Genomic DNA, 20,928 nt, shown 5'->3' on the forward strand with positions numbered 1-20,928 from the left:
TGCAAAATGCTTAAAAGTGGGATACGCCCATTCGCTACGATTTGTAGCGCAGGCTGAATTTAAATCCTTAGGTCAAACAAAACACAAAACATTGAGTTTTTATTTCCAGTATAATATACTATTATTCAGTCTGATTACCGACTATACCAACTACCAACGTCATAGGGCCCTAGATTTTAAGGGAGCCCAAAATTACACATATTGTTGCAGTCTATTATTTAAGAAAATGAAAGAAATTAAGGTTCTCTCTCCTTCATTCATTTCACTTTTCTTCTACGCACTTAAGGTACAGGATAATTTGCTCCGCAACAAATAGTTTGAACGAATGGTTGAGCACCTCAATACAGGGTGGTCCCAATTTTGAAGTTAAAAAGTCTTTGGGTCCTTACCTTCTCATTTGGTTTTAACGCATTAGAAAGTAAACGGACAATATTTTATACTATTTTAATAATATTCAGTGGTAGCTTAAAACAGATGAAGTTTGTATCATCGCCGAACAAAGTGCACTGTAAAAAAATGTGTAACCTTACTCTGTAAAAGCGGTGGGAGCTTAGCTGTCTCCATAGCAATAGAGTAACGTAACTGATAACACTGGTGTAACGCTCATACGTTACACCAGTTTTATCAGAAAAGTAACTCCATTGGTAGGAAGGAAGCTTGCCACCGGAATAAGGTTACACAAAGTGCAAAATGCTGCCACAAGGTTACACATTTTTTTTTTACAGTGTGTGTTGACAAAGGACCAAGCTAATCACAAATATGCTTTTTATTTTCATTAACAGAAATTAATTACAATTAATTTGCTCTCTTTAACAGATGCCAGAAAAGCCTCGATGTCATTCGAAAAAATTTAACAGCAAAGAAAAGGTAATGTTACAAACCTTTTACAAACGTTCACACGACGTCGAATCTTTACTTTCAAATTCTCCTAATCAAACAACACGCCAATATTTTAAGAGCCTTGCCGGAAAAAAAAATTAATTTGAATTTTGACGTCTTGAACTCAAATTATGTTTTTCGCAATCACGAGTGTGTGTGTGTGTGTAGGCGTGTGTGTTGATGTGTGTGTGTGGTGTATGTGTGTAGGGGGTATGTGTATGTGTGTAGGCATGTCTGCGTGCAGGTATGAGTGCGTGGGTAGTTGTGTGTATGAGTGTTTGTGTGTGTGGGGGGGGGAATGTGTATGTGTGTGTAGGCATATGTGTTTGTATGCAGGCATGAGTGTGTGGGTAGTTGCGTGTAGGCGTGTGTGTATGTGTAGGTGTATGTATGTGTGTGTGTGTTTGTGTGTGTACGTGTATGTATGTGTGTGCGTACGTGCGTGTATGTATAAGTGTAAGTGTAGGATATTGACGCAACCTGGAGACTGTTTTTGCTAGAGGAGCAGCATCGTGAGGTGCGACACCCGGTCGACGGTGGTGCTGCAGAGGGTGCTGGTGGGAAAATAAAATCATAGCACATTGCAGCGACCAACCGCCGGACGCAGCGAGAAGAAGCCAAGTCCAGCGAACTGCTACCATTCGGCCGCCAGTTGGCGACGGGGAAAATAAGGCAAACCCAAGTTTAAACACGGGTGAAAAACGATTTCCAAGAGACCTGGCCGAGATGTGATATTTATCAGCTGCGATGAAATTGTGAAGCTGTGACTCGCTTTTAGATTTTACAAGTTTCAATTTTAACCTTTTGTCAGTGTTTAGCAATTTAGAATGTTTGAATAAAATGTTTTATTTTTACACCGTTATTTTATATTCGGAGTGCTACAAACTGGTGACCCGGACAGAAGCTAATTGAGAAATATGATATAAATTTGGAATTTTTCATAAAGAGGTACGTATGCGGTTGAGATTCTTTTTTGTTCGATTCTCTGTGATTGGTCAACCTGTTTGGTACAATTAGAGGAAATGCAGGAGTTTAGCAAATGTTGTTTTAAGTTCTGGTGCTGTTTGTTTTGTGTTGTTGTAGGATATTCCTCAGGCCCCAAAACCTTTTTCAATTGTATTTAGTTAAGATAGAGTTCGGTCGCACAAATTGGTTAACATGAGTGTTGAAGACAACAATAGTGTCGGCGTGACGACGCAAATATCACATTTAGCAGTGAAGATTCCACCAATATGGAAAACTGGAATTAAGTTGTGGTTTATTCAGGTCGAAAGTAATTTTGAACTCGCGAAAATCACGAATGACACAACTAAATATAACTACATTGTTGCAGCTATTGATCCAGAAACTTTATCAGTCGTATCAGATATTTTGTTCGCACCGCCGGCAGCAGATAAATACGGTGCATTGAAATCTCGGTTAATAGCGGTATATTCCGAGTCCGAGGGGGAACAGATTCGTCAATTGGTCTCAGGCCTGCAATTAGGAGATAACAAACCATCTTATTTGCTGCGAAAGATGCGAGAATTGGGGGGTGCAAATGTTACCGATAATTTTATAAAAAACTTGTGGCTTCAAAATCTACCGTCGGAAATGCATGCTATTTTAGCAATTAGCTCAGAGACGTTGGACAAGTTGGCTGAAAGGGCAGATAGGATTGCAGAGGTGCGTGCTGCCTCATCGGACAGTGGTATTTTTGGTGTCGGGCAATCGACTGCAGCCACTTGTGTGGTACAGAGTGTCACCGCGGAGGAGGATTTTTGTAAGCTACGAAATGAGGTCACGGCTTTGAGAAAACAGATGGAAGGACTGACTAATGGGGGGAAACGAGACCCTTCTACTGAAGGAGTTCCTTACAGGCGGCGTGTTCGGTCACGGGAGAATTATAACAGCGATGAGAATTATTGTTTTTACCACGCGCGATTTGGAAATAGGGCACGAAAATGCCAACCCCCCTGTTCTTATGCAGGCAGGGCTGCCTTGCAGTAGCGGCTGCCGATCGAAGTATTTCGACGTCAGCCGCTCAGTCGCCTCGTTTGCATGTCTATGATAGAAAGTACAATTATAGGTTTCTTATTGATTCTGGTAGCGATGTATCCTGCTTGCCCCCTCCAAGTAATTGGAAAATCCGCAAACCTGATCCCCTCCAACTAGTAGCTGCTAATAATTCAAAAATTTACACTTACGGATCTAAAACAATTAACCTAGATTTGGGGCTGAAGAGAGTTTTCACTTGGAAATTTTTAATTGCTAACGTTCCTGTTCCTATTATAGGGGCCGATTTTTTGAGACATTTTGATCTTTTAATAGACCTCAAACGACGCAAACTCATTGATAATACCAGTCACTATACGCAAGCAGGTATAATTTACAAATCAGCTAACTATTTTTCAGTAAAACTTATTTCAAACGATTCAATGTATCACCGTATCCTAGCAGAATTTCCAGAACTCACGAAATTGGCCCCCGGGGCAAAGTTGGTTAAACATGATACGGTTCATTATATTGAAACTACCGGTCCGCCAATACATAGCAAACCTAGGAGACTTAATCCAGAATTACATGAGGCAGTGAAAAAGGAGTTTCAGCTTATGGTTAATCAAGGCATCTGCCGGCCATCAAAATCTCCTTGGTCATCACCCCTCCATGTTGTTTCAAAGGCTTTAGGGGGTATTCGACCAGTTGGAGACTATAGGAGGTTAAATGCTCAAACTATACCAGATCGATATCCCATACCGCACATACAAGACTTTTCTAACGCACTTTACGGTAGTACTATTTTTTCGAAGCTTGATATAGTGCGAGCTTATTTTCATATACCTGTGCACCCAGAGCACATACAAAAAACTGCTATTTGCACTCCGTTCGGACTTTTCGAGTTTCCTTTTTTAAATTTTGGTTTGTGTGGAGCTGCTCAAACATTCCAGAGATTTATGAACAGTATTCTCGGTGACCTTGATTTTTGTTATGTTTATTTGGATGATATTTTGATATTTAGTAATAGTGAGGAAAAACACAAAACTCATGTAAGAGCGGTTTTGGAAAGACTAAACGATTATGGGCTAACTATAAATGTGTCAAAATGTATATTCGGGGTCGCAGAGATTTCTTTCTTAGGACACTTAATTACGAGTAGTGGCACAAGGCCCCTGCCGGATAAGGTCGAGCCAATTTTAAAGTACCCACAGCCAAGAAATGTTAAGGAACTGCAAAGATTTTTGGGATTCTTGAATTTTTTTCGTAGATTCTTGCCACAAATAGCCCGGCATCAGGTGTATTTAACGGCGTATTTAAGAGGGGCCAAGAAAAACGATAAGACTAAGCTCGATTGGTCAGATAAAGCAAATGAAGAGTTTCAACATTGCAAAAAATTGATTGCAGATGCGGTTCTTTTGGCACACCCAAAGCCGGATGCAGAGTTGATATTACAAGTCGACGCATCGGATTTCGCAATTGGGGGATCATTATCGCAAATAGTAAACAAGCACTTACAACCGCTTGCTTTTTTCTCTAGGAAGCTGTCACCGGCAGAAAGAAAATATAGTGCTTATGATAGGGAACTGTTGGCAGCTTATGCTAACATAAAACATTTTCGGCATATGGTCGAGGCGAGAAAGGTTTCCTTGTTTACTGATCATAAGCCGTTAACGTTTGCTTTCCAGCAAAGTTCGGATAAATGTAGCCCAAGACAGGCGAGGCAGTTAGATTTTATATCCCAGTTCACCACAGATATACGACATATAAGGGGACCTGATAATATTGTTGCAGATGCACTTTCTCGGATAGACGCTATAGTCATGCCGAACCCCATTAATTACACAGAACTTGCTCAAGCACAACAAAGCGATGCAGAGCTAAAACTGTTGATAGAAAAATCGGGAGTATTAAAATTAAAGAGAATTACCATACCAGAATGTGAAATACCTATTTTTTGCGATATAGCAACCGGTACGCCTCGGCCGTTTGTACCCCAGCAGTTCCGCGAGATAGTTTTTTCCACCCTGCACAATTTATCACATTTGGGTATCCGCAGTACATCAAAATTAATAAGATCAAGATTTGTATGGCCTTCTATTCGAAAAGATTGCGTTAAATGGGCTAGATGTTGCATTCCTTGCCAGAGATCAAAGATAACCCGACATACAAAAGCACCAATAGGGAAATTTTTGGACCAGTCACAGAGATTTGAACATGTGCATCTCGACCTCGTAGGTCCTCTACCCCCATCGCAGGGAAACTATTATTGTTTAACTATGATAGATAGGTGCACACGTTGGCCAGAGGCTGTGCCGATACCTGACATATCGGCACAGACGGTAGCAAGGTGTTTTTTTGTTAACTGGATTGCTCGTTTCGGATGCCCTGCTCGTATAACTACCGACCAGGGTAGACAGTTTGAAAGTGCACTGTTTCACGCTCTCTCTTGCTTTCTGGGTGTTAGGAGAATTCGATCCTCTCCATACCACCCACAAGCAAATGGCTTAGTGGAAGAATTTCACAGACCGTCAAAGGCCTCTTTAAAGGCATATAACACTCAAGAGTGGGCAAATGCACTGCCCACAGTTCTTCTTGGATTCCGGGCTGCATTTAAGGAAGATTTGGGCGCAACAACAGCAGAGCTTGTATATGGGAGGACACTCCGACTGCCAGGAGAGTTCTTCGTAAAGACGGGTATTGAAGGTACCCCAAAGGAGCTGGTAGAGGAACTCAAGACACATTTTGACAACATGCGACCTATCCCAACGAGTTGCCACGGACATAAGTCCGTGTTTGTACATCCACACCTAAAAGACTGTTCTCACGCCTTTGTTCGCCACGACGGAGTAAAAAAAACCTTGCAGGCACCATACGATGGACCGTATAGAGTGATATCGAAAAAAGAGAAAACTTTTGATCTGGAAATTAAAGGAAGGAAACAGACGATATCTATCGACAGGCTGAAACCAGCTTTTTTGTCTACAGACTGTTTACCTGTGGTTAAGAATAGGGGCGAACAATCTGCGTCTAATGTTGTGACTACACGCTTTGGAAGGACAGTTCGACAACCGTCTAGATACGGTATATTCGATGGAACTGTGGGGGGAGTGTGCAGCGACCAACCGCCGGACGCAGCGAGAAGAAGCCAAGTCCAGCGAACTGCTACCATTCGGCCGCCAGTTGGCGACGGGGAAAATAAGGCAAACCCAAGTTTAAACACGGGTGAAAAACGATTTCCAAGAGACCTGGCCGAGATGTGATATTTATCAGCTGCGATGAAATTGTGAAGCTGTGACTCGCTTTTAGATTTTACAAGTTTCAATTTTAACCTTTTGTCAGTGTTTAGCAATTTAGAATGTTTGAATAAAATGTTTTATTTTTACACCGTTATTTTATATTCGGAGTGCTACAACATCAAAACAGTCAAATGAAAGCAATAAGCAGTCGTGATTGCTCAAAAAACTAATGTTTATTTGTAATGTCAACTGTGTTTTAAAAAAATTAAGCATGATATAGTAATTCTTTTTTTACTGAGTATTTAAGCTTTTAATCCTTTTTTTTCTCTAAAAGTGTCTTTGCAAAATTAAATGTCCTCAGAAAGAATGTAATCTTAATAAGCTAAGGACACTGTCCAAGTACAAAACTACCTATGAGTAGGGTTACCAGAGGTCAGATTTCGTCTGAACAGTTAGAACTCGAACCTCCCTGATGTCCTAATTTAAATAATGTCCGAACTTGAAGATGGTATTCCAAATATATTACTTTTTTTCTGAGCTGGGAAATTGTACCTTACGTACACTGGGGTTATGAGGTGAACAACTATAAAAATACCCAAAAATACCAACCTAAGGAATAACTTAGTCACCTTTGGAATTTTTGTGAATTTTTTATTGTAATTATGTCCCACGAATGTTTATAGTAGGGGAACATGGGGCAAAGTGAAATGGTGAAATATTTTCTCTGCTTTTAGCTCCACCTAGCTGTTATTTTTTAGCTATGTAGTACCATATGTAGTCTATTCCAGTCAGGAAAAAAATACCGCCGAAGATTAAAACATTTGTTAATACAGGAAATTTTTAAAAAATGATACTCTTATCGTAATATTTTGTTGTAAGTCAAAAGTTATTTTTGTTACTATAAAATGATAAAGTTTTTGTTATAAAAATTTTAACAATTAATCGAAACCTCCTAATATTCAATGCAGTACTAATTTAGTCAGTATCAAATTTAATACGGGGCGAAGTGGATGGGACAAAGTGAAATAGTCTGTTTCATTTACTCATTCAATCATTTAATGTAAATCACTTACGTTTTCATTTCTTAATTCATTTACAATCCCTCATTTAGTAATTCACTTATATATTTGTTCATTCATTCACTTATTTTCTCATTTATTCATTTTTTTACTCGCTCTTTTATTTTACTTCATATATTAATTGATTTATTCATTTAATTATTCTTTTATTGTTTCATTATCTTTTCATTTTTCCATTCAACCTTTTAATTACTGATTATTTTGATAAAAGATATGTTTTATAATCAAAAAGAAAATATTTCACTAGAAAAATATTTTATTTTTCACTTTGCCCCATTAAAAGAAAAAAAGGGAAAATTTTCTACTTTTCTTTTAAGGCTCAAATTTACTGCCAAAAATATAAAATAATGTTTCAACACAAGTTTTATTTTGAAATACAGTGTTTTTTCTTTATGTACTGTAATTTTCAAGACGAATTCCCGATTTGTTCTTTTTGAAAAAACACAGTCATCTTAACCATTTCACTTTGCCCCACATTCCCCTACATTCTCTGCACTACCAAAAGCAGGATTTTATATAGGAGTAAATAATTGCTTCTTTACTTAAAAAAAAATCTTTCCTAAATGTTTTAGTCAATAAGATTCATACTACTTAGTTTTTCTAGAAATTTAGGTCTAACCTGTACTCGTTTAATAAAAGCAGTATAACCAACGATACCGACCGCTCATCGGTATTGCATATCACAATTTCAGAATATCAGGGTAATATAATTGAGGTAGATTCAGATAGCCAATCCGATCGGCGGAATATTATGCCAGTAACTCACTTTTCCCACTTCCCCTCTCTAATTATGATGAGGGTGTCTGGATTTGGTCTGTGTAAATTGCGGTAGCCATCTATAAGTAACGTAATGCCATATAACGCAAATGAGAATTGTACAGTATTTGCAATGCGCAAGATGACAAATCAGAGATATCTGCTTACGAATTTTCTTACTGCAAATGAATGCGCTGAATTTGGCGAATATAAAAAAAGTAAGTTTTTGTTACACTAAAACAAAGATCGGAGAAACTTAATTACACTGCTCGACATTGAAAATGCAACACCAAGAAGGAGTTTTCAGAAATTTGTGCAAATTTTAGAGTAGACGTACATCACTGAGTTATGTAAATGATGTGAAATGCGCAGCTCTCCGACGCACGTGAAGTAAGATATAAGGGAAGGAACTTGCAGAATGGGCAATATTCGTGTTGTTATTTCTGACTGGAGAATTATCGAAGAAATTTCGTTTTTGTCTTGGAGGATACGTGTAACACGAGAGAATGCCAGGCTGCATTCAACGAAGGCACTTCCAGCAGATAGACGATTTTACAAGGGGTATGGTGATCGGACTGAGAAGGGGAAGTTGGTCCGTACGTCAAATCGCAGCTGATACCCACATGGATGCGAGCAAGGTGCATCGGCTGTGCCGAAGATGGTTGGAACAACGAAATGTGGCAAGATTGAGGGGTGTAGGAGCAGCCAGAGTGACGTCAGAACGCGTGGATCGACGCATCCACCGACAAGCTGTAGCAGACCCACAAGTCACATGTTCCTCGATTCTGCAGCAGATGAAAGATACCCTGCATGTTCCCGTGTCAACCAGAACCATTTCCCGTCGTTTGGTCGCACGTGGTCTGCAATCACGGCTTCCGCTTAGAAGACTGCCATTGACCTCACAACATAGACAGCAACGTTTAGTATGGTGCCAGACTAGAGCGACGTGGATGACAGAATGGCGAAATGTCGTGTTCTCAGATGAATCCCGCTTCTGTTTATCCAGTGATAATCGCCGCATACGTGTGTGGCGTCGACGTGGAGACAGATCTAATCCAGCAGTAACTGTGGAAACTTTCCATCGCACGACAACGTGGCATAATGGTTTGGGGCGCAATTGCGTACAATTCCATATCGCCTCTAGTTCGTATTCAGGGCACTATGACGGCCCAACGATACTTGGATAATGTGCTGCGGCCGGTAGCAATCCCTTACCTTCAAGGGCTACCTAATGCATTTTTTCAGCAGGATAACGCCCGACCACACAGTGCTCCCATCTGCCAAAATGCTCTCCAAGGCACACAGATGCTTCCCTGACCACCATACTCTCCTAACCTGTCACCAATCGATCATGTGTGGGATGTGATTGGACGCCGTTTGCAGACTCTGCCCCTGCCTCATTCAGAAAACGAACTGTGGCAAATGGTTGGAAGGGAATGGAGAGCCATCCCTCTGGACACCATCCGCACCCTTATTGACTCTATGCCTAATCGTGTTTGTTCGTGTATCGCTGTCCGCGGTGGTCCTACATCCTACTGAGCCGACGCCGTTCTCGCTCTGTATTCTGCCTATCATTTTGAAATTTAGAGCATTTAATATTCCTCGCTGTCTCTGTCTTTTTTTCAAATTTCATCATTTTCTGAACACTCCTTCTTTGGTGTTGCATTTTCAATGTCGAGCAGTGTATAAACCGAGTTTCCGCCTTTCCCTCCCCACAGAAATTTGAAAAACAAGAGAGAGGTGGAGGGAAGGGATGGGAGACAGGGGGCGCGGGGGGGGATCGCTTTTAATCATTTTCATTCCACAGAAAATACTTAAAATGAGAAGCAGAAGTCTTACTGTGTGACCATTAACAGATACAGATAGTGATTAGTTTAAAAAAAAGGGGATTTCTTTTAAGGAAAAAAAGACAAGAGCAACAACTTGTCCGAGCTTTTAAGGGAGGGGGAGGAGGGATATGACGTTCCTTCTGTAAATAAATGTTAGGAGTTCGTTGTCATCAACTCTAGACTGAGTAGGACAGCAAAGATTTTCCTTGACGATGGGGGTGGTTAGATCGTAAGTCCTCAGTGGTGGGGAGTGCTTGGATCACAAGTCCTTTCATTTACCTAAATTAATATGTTTGAACAGATAATATGGCTTGAAACTGAGGCGTAGCCATGGCTTAAAGCCAAGGATGCATATTTTCCAATTTTTAATAAATGTATTGATTGACATGTTTTTAGAGAACAACGTCCTTTCAGAATATGAAGAAATCGAAATATTGTGAATTAAAAAAAAAAAAAAAAATACATAAACTAAAAGTAAGCCCTTTAATATATTTTGAAAAATAATTGTTTTTCATGTAAAACCAAATCTTGGTTTCGACGGAAGCTAGTAATGCGTAATTTTTAGTTGAATCCTTTTTCTCTTTTTACTTTCTTCTAATTTTGTCATTTTATACTTTGTTTTCTTTTGTAAAAAAAATTCTCATGATGTGGTTACGCAACGGTGTAGAAAAGAGAATAAATTACCTTCATAAATTTTTGGAATTATCGAGAAGAGCTGCAAGCCCTATCCGTACCCTCCGAGTAGTACACCGATAGGTTTATCAAACATCCTGCCAGGGTGTGACTGAGTTTTCTGGATCCGGTCTGGTTACCGAAATCCGACTTATCGGAACTCGTAGTGTCAATTCAAAAATTCAAATCTATTGAAACCTTAATGAAAAAAAAAAAAAGAAAATAAAAGATATGAACTGTTTAGTCACTGCTTGGACTAGTTTGAATATCTCACTTTTCTTAACTTTCGTAAAGGAGACTCAATAACGTGTTTGTAGGTCTTTTGTTTCGAACACCAAACGTCTCATGATATACACGTTTAACATAATAGTATATGAGCATTGAGCAATGAAAGCCAATGTCAGATACTATAGCTTGGCGTTGGCGTTTTTGGCTAAATATGAATTTTTGAGGTGGTACTATTCATGAGATGTCCGAGAAAACATTATTTGTTATAGAGCTCAGATTCCTATTCCACTTTGAGAATCTGAATGGAGATATTTTTGAAACTGATCCAACAGCATTAATCGTCATTTTTTAAGCCTAACAGGTGGTACATTCCAGATGATGTTACAAGCAATTTGCTGAAGCTATATAACATCACTAATATTTAAGATGTCACTAGGTTTATGAGAAACTGTGGTTAGCATTGTAAAGAAAATGTGTAACCTCTCTCCGTAAATACGGTGGCAGCATTTTGCACTTTGTGTAACCTTTTTCCGGCGGCTAGTATCCTCCATAGCAATGGAGTAACTTAACTGATTAAACAGGTGTAACGTATAAGCGTTAAACCTCTTTTTTCAATGCAAAAGTAGTGAGCTTTTGGATGTAAAGACATCCAGTAAAATATCTAGTTAAGAAAAAACGAATATATAAAAATTAGCAGAATTTTATCCTTTTTTGAGATTTGTAGTTGTATGAACAGTTTAACAGTAAATTGTGTTACAAGTTAAAAATAAATCCAAACTTGGCGACGGGGCAAGTTTACGCATTGACATCAGGGCACATTTATGCACGTTCTTACTGTGTCCCACTTCTAAACATGCCCCTGAGGCTTTTTTCACTCCGTACGGTCTCAAAGCTTTAGTATTTTCAGGATATTTAGTTTTAAAAACCACTATTCATTTTTAACTGAGTAACAGATTCGTATCTTATAGCTTATAATTATCCAGTGTTGTCTTCATGCTTGTTCACATCTTTAACTTTATGCACCATTCAGCTTGTAGTACATTTTCTTTATTTTAAAGATGGTAAGATATTACGTTCAAAACATTAACAGAACCATGTTAGATGTTAAAAAAATGAAAAGGCTTATCGATAATCCAAGTATTTCTCTTAGTAGGCCTTCCATTTCGTCACATATAGACTACCCCAACTGAGACCATTTAAAAAAGCTTAGGAACAAGGAGAGGGAAAAAAAGAGGATGCTCGCAATCCTAACTGATACTCCGATTAAAGAAGCCCTCAGACAAGAGCAGTTAGAAGCCACAAAGAAACATTATGGGCAGAACAAAACAAAAAAAAAAAAAAAAAAAAGAAAGAAAGTACATAAAAATTTACAAGTTTTCATTGAAGTTGAAGTTGAAGATAGCAAAAAAAAAAGTTTAACGTGAGCAGGGAAAAAGTACATTCTGTAAAAAAGATTCTGATGGCGAACTCGAAAATTGTGCTTGCATTTATTCTTTGAAAGTACACAACCAATCCAAAAAAAGGACAATACAGCGTTCAATGTCTTAGATGTCAAAACGCGGTTCCATGACAAGTACGTGAAAAGAAATACTTTATTTTTGTAATTAAAATCTAACAGTGATGAAGAAGATGACTAAATAGCTTGTTTTTAATAAACAGTAAGCCCTATGATTTTAATTTAGCCTATAAAATGTTCTTTAATTATTGGTAATTTTCTTACTTTCAAAGTGTTTTAAGAGGAATATAAAAAAATTTTGAAAAAAAAAATAGAACCGACTTCAAAAATTGCTCTGAAAAGTGAAAAATAATTTTATTCTTTAAACACCATCGATAATGCTTTTAAACATAATTTTTGAAGTTGGCGCAAAAACAAAACGTAAAATCCAGTGTAACCATGCTTCGTTCATATTTTTTTTTCAGAAAAGCATCCAAAGTTACTAACGAAACATTTATATCGTTATTCAAATATGCTGTCATCAATGCATAATGTATGTGATAGTGAAGAAACTGGGCCTGGTTAAATTTATAGTTGTATTTGAGTTATGGCTGTGAATGATTTTATCTATCGTTTTTGCGCCAACTTCAAAAATTATGTTTAAAAGCATTATCGATGGTGTTTAAAGAATAAAAATTATTTTTCACTTTTCAGAGCAATTTTGAAGTCGGTTCTATTTTTTTTTTTTCAAAATTTTTTTATTTTATTCTTTTTAGTGTAAATGTAGGTATTTCAGAAATAGTAAGAAGTTACCATCACGAAACTTCACATTTTTTTCTTAAAAATGCTCCATACTAAAAAAAAAAACTATTGACACACGTTAAACTTTAAGCGATTGGCACTAAAAACTTATCTTTGTTCCTCTCTGGAAATCATGCGTAGGTAATTTAATTATAGCCATTTAAGTATTGTGTTTTTTCTAACTAATTTACATTCCACAGCATCTAAGTTGCTCATGATGCAATCCTATATTTTCTTACTTAGCCCCGATCATCTGTTATCGGCATAGATGATAACGATAAAAATACTACAGAGTAGTTGAGGCAAACCTAATGGTAGCATTGTAAAGGCTAAGCAGATCCTAATCACTGCATCAGCTCGCTTCCAGGTTAGGTTTACCCCTAGTATGAAGCAATAGCACTGAAGAAAGGAAGATTTTGAGAATTCACATAGGGTTATTATAAATCAGCAGGGTTACTAAAATAAAATTATGTACGCCAAAAATGAGACGACAGCGCCAGATTCCCCATTATCGAAATTTGATGCTTGCTTCAGAGAAGCCTTCGTTCAAAATTATCATTACAATTACTATTAATGTTACTGTTATATGGCACCAAACTTTTATAACAAAGAGTTTCATATTGTCGCGTAGATGAAGATAGCGAAGACAATGTGAAAGCCAAATGAAGCGAATACTCGTTAGTCTCAACTCGATATCTTTATTCAGAACCACGAATGAACGTTACATCTCCTTATATACAACTTGAGAAAGTGCTGGAACTTTCCAGACTTGGAAAGATACAGAAATTAATAGAACAATCGAGAAAATACGGGAAACAGTAGAAACGAAATTTTAGTATAATTCACTTTGTCCTAGTCGGGATTTGAACCCGGGTCGCTCGTGAGGAAGGCGATAATTCTACCACTGAGCCACCGTTATCCACGGATGAAAAGTGCGAACTTCGCTACAATATCATTTTAATCATTTAATAGGGAAATTGCATAAAATTTACTGTTTTTTGCCCATAACTTTTTTTCTAAAGAACAAATATGGTCAAACAAAGTAATGGGACCTAAGTTGAGCCATCCCCTATCCATTAAAAAAAGAATCATCAAAATCGGTTCACTAGGTGAGACGCTATGAGTGGACAAAAAAAAAAAAAAAAAAAAAACATACATACGGTACGAATTGATAACCGCCTCCTTTTTGAAGTCGGTTAAAAATATTTAAATTTGATTAAATATATATTTCACTTACTCCTTGCTATCATTTTTAATGTGTGCAAACGTGCCCCACTCGATGCGTAAACTTGCCTCGTGTTCAGGGCAAGTTTACGCAAACAACTTGGAGGTAAAAAACATTTTTTTGTGCTGAAAAACACAAGCTCAGCAACAACTGAATATACAGATTTTGACTTCATTAACTGCTTCATAAAACCACAATGTGTAATATTTTCTAAGTTAAAACAGAAAAAATAGAAAATTCATTGAAAAAAATCCGCGTGAACGTGGCCCGGTCTACACCCTATTTATTTATTTCTCTTTGGCTAAAAGTGTTCATAAGTTATAGAGAAGACAGTTGAACTTACCGTAAAAATGGAACGTAGACAGTATTACTGTAGAAATAATGTAATAGAGTAGAATTAATTTTATTTACACTGTATGGTTTGGATTAAAGTAATTCTACTTTACTCCAGTTTTCATTTAGTTTAATATAGTGAATTATGCGACGTAAAATAAGCATGTTCCTTTAAACAGTTGCTTATTGAAAATTTCTAGGAAAATGTTTTACCTTTCTCTCTAATTTACATTATATATATATATATATATATATATATATATATATATATAAAATTCAGTTAGAACTTTAAATAATTTTTCATATTTAAACTTTTTCAGGGAAGTAAAATAAAAGCGGAAAGAAAATATTAGTTGATTCTTATTTTTGCAAATTATTAAAGAAAAAAAAATCAAGAGAAGAACATTCGGAAAATAGTCTATCCCTTCGCAAATCCTGATTTTTGCTGCATGGAGTTCCTTTTCAGTGTAAAAGTAATGCATGTCATTTACATTAGCTTTATCAAAGGGAAATATCATGTACACGTTTCGTGTTTAAGAACGATGCACTATTAGACATTTTCAGTAGTAAAAAGAGAAACTTGAACCTTTTATCTGTTTGCTTCGAATGCATGCATTTGAGCAAGATAACACACCTATAAAAATGATGAAGAGTACTTCTTTATAGATAATAATTATATAAAATAGATAAAATGCATGTGTATTTCCAGTCTTTGCTTTACTCCTTTTCAAAAATTGCTTAGTTTTACTGTTTTTAAAATTTGTTTTGTTTTCTAGCAAGTCTGAGGTCTCAGGCAATAAAATATTGAAGATAATCCCTATCTTAATAATAAACACTTAACATATTATTTAAGAGATGTGTTTTAATACTTTTGTTATGCTCTTTCGTTTTGCTCGATTTTTCGTTTGTAAAAGGCAGCACCATTATGTATTTTAACCTTTATTGCATTTTAAAAAAAGCTTTAAAACAAAACTAATTTCCTGCTTTGTTATTGCTTCAGTTTGATTAAGTTTAATATGGAACTAAGTGAATGGGAAAAAAATAGAATATTTGTATTGTTTTTGTAACCACGTTGTAAGATGAGCGAAAACGGAGGAGCGGTCATTTTTTGAAAAATAAATTGTTAATAGATTCATATTAAAGTCTTTTTGCCGTGATTCTGTTTTTATAAATTATCGGTTAATGCTGCAAATAAGTTTGAGTTACAACTGAGGCATGTAGTATCAAAACCAGTTCAATCCACTTTTTCAAAGAAAACCTGATTTTAACAGCAGCTTTGTACCTTATTTGCTGGATGCAATCCAAGTCGCTTAGCAGCTTGCTTGTATTCATCGAATTATGCAATAAAATAACTTTTAGAAATTCTCAGATTGAGCTTGTTTTGATATTACACGCATAAACTGTCCATTACTGGGTATTTAAAATTTAAAAAAATAATCAAGCATTATGTTTTAGAAAGAAAAAGGAATGCAATATTAAAAAAAATATGTTTCTGATAAAAGAAAGCTTTTGAAATCTAGGGTAGCAGCTTGGTATTTAAAGTTTTATTTTTTTGAAACACTCTTTTTTAAAAAAAATTTCTGCGGCATGCAATTTATTATTTCATGTATCTTAAAGTATAGTTTGGCATAATTTTAGTCAACATTTTAATTTATTTTAAATTCCTTCTAACTGTTATGCAAAAAGAACGCATATAAATCGTAACATTTGAAAAGTTCTGCCTTTTATAAATTACTGCATCATTCGGCTTGCGAATAATAATGTATAACTTTTAGTCTACCTTTTTAAATTTATTTTTTCATGCAAATTATCATGCAAAAAGATCAGAAATAAATCCTAACATTTGAAAAGTTCTGCCTTTTATAAATTACTGCATCATTCGGCTTGCAAATAATAATGTATAACTTTTAGTCTACCTTTTTAAATTTATTTTTTCATGCAAATTATCATGCAAAAAGATCAGAAATAAATCCTAACATTTGAAAAGTTCTGCCTTTTATAAATTACTGCATCATTCGGCTTGCAAATAATAATGTATAACTTTTAGTCTACCTTTTTAAATTTATTTTTTTCATGCAAATTATCATGCAAAAAGATCAGAAATAAATCCTAACATTTGAAAAGTTCTGCCTTAGGTAAATAATTGCAATATCCGAATTCCAGATAATTGCGCATAACTTTACAAAAAGAGCACAAATAAATCGTGATATTTGAAAAGTTCTGTAAATAATCGCACCATTCATCTTTTAAGTAATTAAGATTTTGTGAGACCAATAGCGCAACTAGAGTTTACTTTCTGGGGACATTATTTGGTCTTAAGTAGAGGAATGTGAGACAAATATGAAAAAAGTCTAAATATGAAAAATTATTTAAAGTGAAATAGTGTGGCAAAGTGAATGGTGAAAGTTTTACCTTGCTTTTCGCGCCATCTATTTGGCAATGTTTTAATTACGCGGTACACATGCAGTCTATTCCAATCAGGGAAAAAAATGCCTCTAAAGATCAAAGCTTATAATTACACAAGAAAGTTTCAGAAATTGATTTTCAAATTGTACTATTTCGCTGAGAGTAAAAAAAAAATCGTTATTGTAACACGATAACGTTCTTATTGTTAACATTTTAAATATGAACAGAATACTACTCATTTTTGGTACAGTATTTATTTTATTAATATTAAGTTTATTTGCGTTTTAGATGTTTTGCACAATTAGTCAAGTGCATGCGGGGAAAAGTGGATGGGACAAAGTGAAATAGTTTCTTTCGTTTACTCATTCAAGCATTTACTAAATCACTTACGTATTTCTTTATTAATTAATTAAATTATATTCCTTCATTTAATAATTCACTTATTTATTCGTTCATTCACTTATTTTCTTATTCATTCAATGTTTTGTTCACTCACTTATTTTTTCTTCAATTACTAATTAATTAATTTATTAGTTTATTGTTTCGTTATCTTTTAATTTATTAATTCATCCTTTGGTTTTTCAGCCATTTGGGCAAAAAAATTTTTTTTACAACCGAATAGAAAATATTTCATTATTAAATATTTTATTTTTCACAATGCTCCATGAAAAAAAGTGAACATTTTCCTCCTTTTTTTTTGAAATCACAAATTTGCCGACAATAATAAAAAATAATGTTTCAATGCAAGTTTTATCATAAAATACAATGCTCTTTCTTTATGTAATGCAATTTTTGAAACAAATTTCAATTTTTTTTTCCATTTTGAGAAAGCTACGCGATCTTAACTACTTCACTTTGCCCCACATTCTCCTACTCACATTTATATAAACTACACTCTTAAACTGATGATGTATGTTAAAGTCAATGAATCGGGGAGGATCCCCCGAATCCCTTTGACTGTGCCACTGTTTGAACCTCGAAACAAAAGAAGACTTATTGAGTGGGATACCGATGGGATGCTTAATAGATACTTACGAGATGCATTAATCAATACTTTGGGTAGAAGATCAATATAAAAATCAGCATGATAGATAATGCTAGAAATGGGCCATTTTCTCCCGGAATAGTCAATCTACGTGCATCAAAGGTAAAGCATTTCTGATGATACGGTTTCTCAACGACTTACTAACGAAGGTAGCGTTGTAAGCACAATAAGATTGATATGCGGCCTCAAAACAAAATCATTTTAGTTTTACTTTGACATTTCAAATTGTTAGTAATATCTAGTGACTGCAATACCGGACCAAAAATGCAATACCGGTATTCGATATTTTTTGGAATGTGATACGGGAATACCGGTATTAGAAATTTCATAAAAAAGGATAAAAAAAGATTCTTGTTTCGTTGCCATTTTTCATAACTTTATGATAAAGTGCGAAAAATGAATATCGACTGTAAACAAATATAAAATGAAGAAACAAATGTTATAATGAAAATCGGCAGTATGAAACACCTCTATTGAATTTTCATTGAGCGTGGAATTCAATTTAGTGCACAAATTTCTTGAATTGATATACTCTTTCTGATTCACGCTGATCGGTGTTGCAGTTAATAATGCACGTTACACTTAATCTAACTGCCACGAAGTAATTCCTTCTCAAATATTATGTTCTCTTGCATACTGGTTTCGGATACATTGCTTTTTTGTGTGGATGTTTCTTGTAATGTGTGCAGTATTTGTTTCATTTATAGCTAGTCGTAATTTCTCTTCGAATGAGTTTTCTTTACCAATATTAATATAATCTTCAACGATTTCCTCTTGATCAATGTAGGGTTGTGTTAGCTTTTTAACGCTTTGGTACGAAATTCACGATGAACGTAACTAAATTAGATGTTTGTTAGTTTCTTTCGTGCGCTTTCGTTTTATTGAAAAAATTATTCACATTTAAGTAAATATCTGAAATTTTTTCCAGTTGACTGTGCTTTTCCGATATGCAAATTTCCAAAGCACTATATAATTGCAAAAGGTTATCCCGCCAAGTATACAGACAAATAGCGAGAAAGAACAGTAAATCAATACTGGCGGCAAAAAATTACCATTTGTTATATTAACAGAAATGTTTTATCTCAAAATTCAATACAGTTGAGACAAATTTTAAAAAATACCATAAAATATTGCTGCAATTGTTGGTTGGAATAAATTACTCATGGTACAAATATATTTGTTATAATGCTTGAAATTAATTTTTATAAAAAAATAACTTTAATCAAATAAATGGAAGAAGTGAAAACATGATGCACATATAGGGAGATAACATTTCCGGGCTTATTGGCCGTGGTATAATTGGAGTAGAAATTCCAGACGTTTCGGCTTGCTTTGCTGCAGCCATCATCAGTGGTATGAGTTTGGTGAGACTGATTCCTGGCTTCGGTGGCTCTGGTATTTAAGCAAACTGCTGCTGGGCTGCTGGTCCTGATTGGGAGGCGTTCTCAAGCCGCTGGTGGAATAAGGTTCCTGATTGGATGAGATTCAAGCCGCTGGATGATCCTGGGTGATCCTGGTACCTGATTGGATGGGATTCACAAGCCGTGGTGTCTACCGGTTTCTGGTTGGACGGGACCACAATATGTTTTAGACTGTTGCGGCGAGCGGATCTAAGGGTAGGGTGCCATGTTTTTGATAAATTGAATTTCTCCTCTTTTCTGTTGAAATTAAAGGGGTGTTTGAAAATTTCTATTGCTTCGCGATGAAGACGGGCAAAGTAATGAGGTGTTGTAGCCAAGATTTCTGTGTCTTTAAAACTGATGTTGTGAACTCCTTCTTGTTGGCTGTGTTTGGCTACGGCTGACTTATCATAGTTTCTTAAACGGCAATGACGAACATGCTCAGAAAGGCGTGTATTGATGCTGCGCTTCGTAGTTCCGACATAAACTGATCCACAGGAGCACGGAATTTTGTAAACTCCAGTTGTGGAGAAAGAGTCACGGGGGTCCTTCACAGGGCGATAAAAATTCCTAAGTTGAGTGGTGGGCTTGAAAATGGTTTTGATGTTGTGTTTTTCAAGGAGTTTTCCAATTCGGTCAGTAACTCTGTGTAGGTAAGGTAAGAATACTTTCCCTAATGGTTCAGATGGGGTAGACTTCTGTTCGTTATTTTGGGACCTCCTGGGATGAAGGGCTCTTCTAATTTCTTCTCTAGGTATTTGCATGCATTTATGATGCACATAATTGCATGCAAATACGATTCAAAAGTTGTGTTCTTACTGCAAATTTAATGCTTTTTTTTTTCAATTTTTTTACATCAATAGATTGATTTTTGTCCCGTCTCATCAAAAGAGAAGTGAACATCTGAAATAACAGTAGATAAACTAACAAGCTAAATTGAAAGCTCTTTAATTAAAAATGTTTCATTATTTTTAGATAATACCGAAATTACCGGCAATTTACCTCAGCAAATACCGACATTATGAAATTGGAAAATAGTTCGAAACATTTTCATTCGGTATTCCGGCACACCGGTTTTGCGATCACTAGTAATATCCGTTGAATAACGTATTCCATTGTTAAGAGTAATTTCTTTACGGATTGAAAGCACAGTGAAAAGTAAATTGCTTTTCTCGTTTTGCTTGTGTCTTAAAACAGATTGACAGGTTTGTTATTATTTGAATCAAAATTCATTGCCACAGTTTATTTCTTTCTATAGATTAGCAGATAGAGCTTGAAGCAGTGTTCCTGCAGAAAATAATAAGATCCGGTAAAGTAAGACAAAACAACGTTAGAAGAAGCACAAATTTGTAAATTACAGCAATTGCTGTAATTTACAAATTTGTGCTTCTTCTAACGTTGTTTTGTCTTACTTTATTGTTCAGCACAAAGGTATTTATTTATCTTAATAAGATCCGGGTTTAACAGGATTGTTAAACAAGCTTGGAGTCAGTATACGCGGAAATAAGTTTCTAATCCTGGTTGTCAGCAACCAACTGGGAAAAGAAGTACAAAAATACCAACCGTTTTCTCCCCGTGAAAGGAAAACCTTTCCAAGAAGAAAAGGATATTGAAGGGTTTGCAGTAA

At 35.9% G+C, this 20,928-nt stretch overlaps 1 protein-coding gene across 1 annotated transcript; it reads left to right on the plus strand.

Moving 5' to 3' along the window:
- Positions 1-2,037: 2,037 nt before the first annotated feature.
- Positions 2,038-2,868, plus strand: LOC129219116 (uncharacterized). The gene has a single exon (XM_054853435.1). It carries the CDS (start codon positions 2,038-2,040, stop codon positions 2,866-2,868), a length of 831 nt encoding a protein of 276 aa, XP_054709410.1.
- The last annotated feature ends 18,060 nt before the right edge of the window (positions 2,869-20,928 follow it).

The sequence above is a fragment of the Uloborus diversus genome, chromosome 3, assembly GCF_026930045.1.
Source record: "Uloborus diversus isolate 005 chromosome 3, Udiv.v.3.1, whole genome shotgun sequence".
In the NCBI taxonomy this organism is placed as follows: domain Eukaryota; kingdom Metazoa; phylum Arthropoda; class Arachnida; order Araneae; family Uloboridae; genus Uloborus; species Uloborus diversus.

Excerpts from the sequence above, each read along its gene's own strand:
- LOC129219116 (XM_054853435.1), top strand. The coding sequence starts at position 2,038 with ATGAGTGTTGAAGACAACAATAGTGTCGGCGTGACGACGCAAATATCA.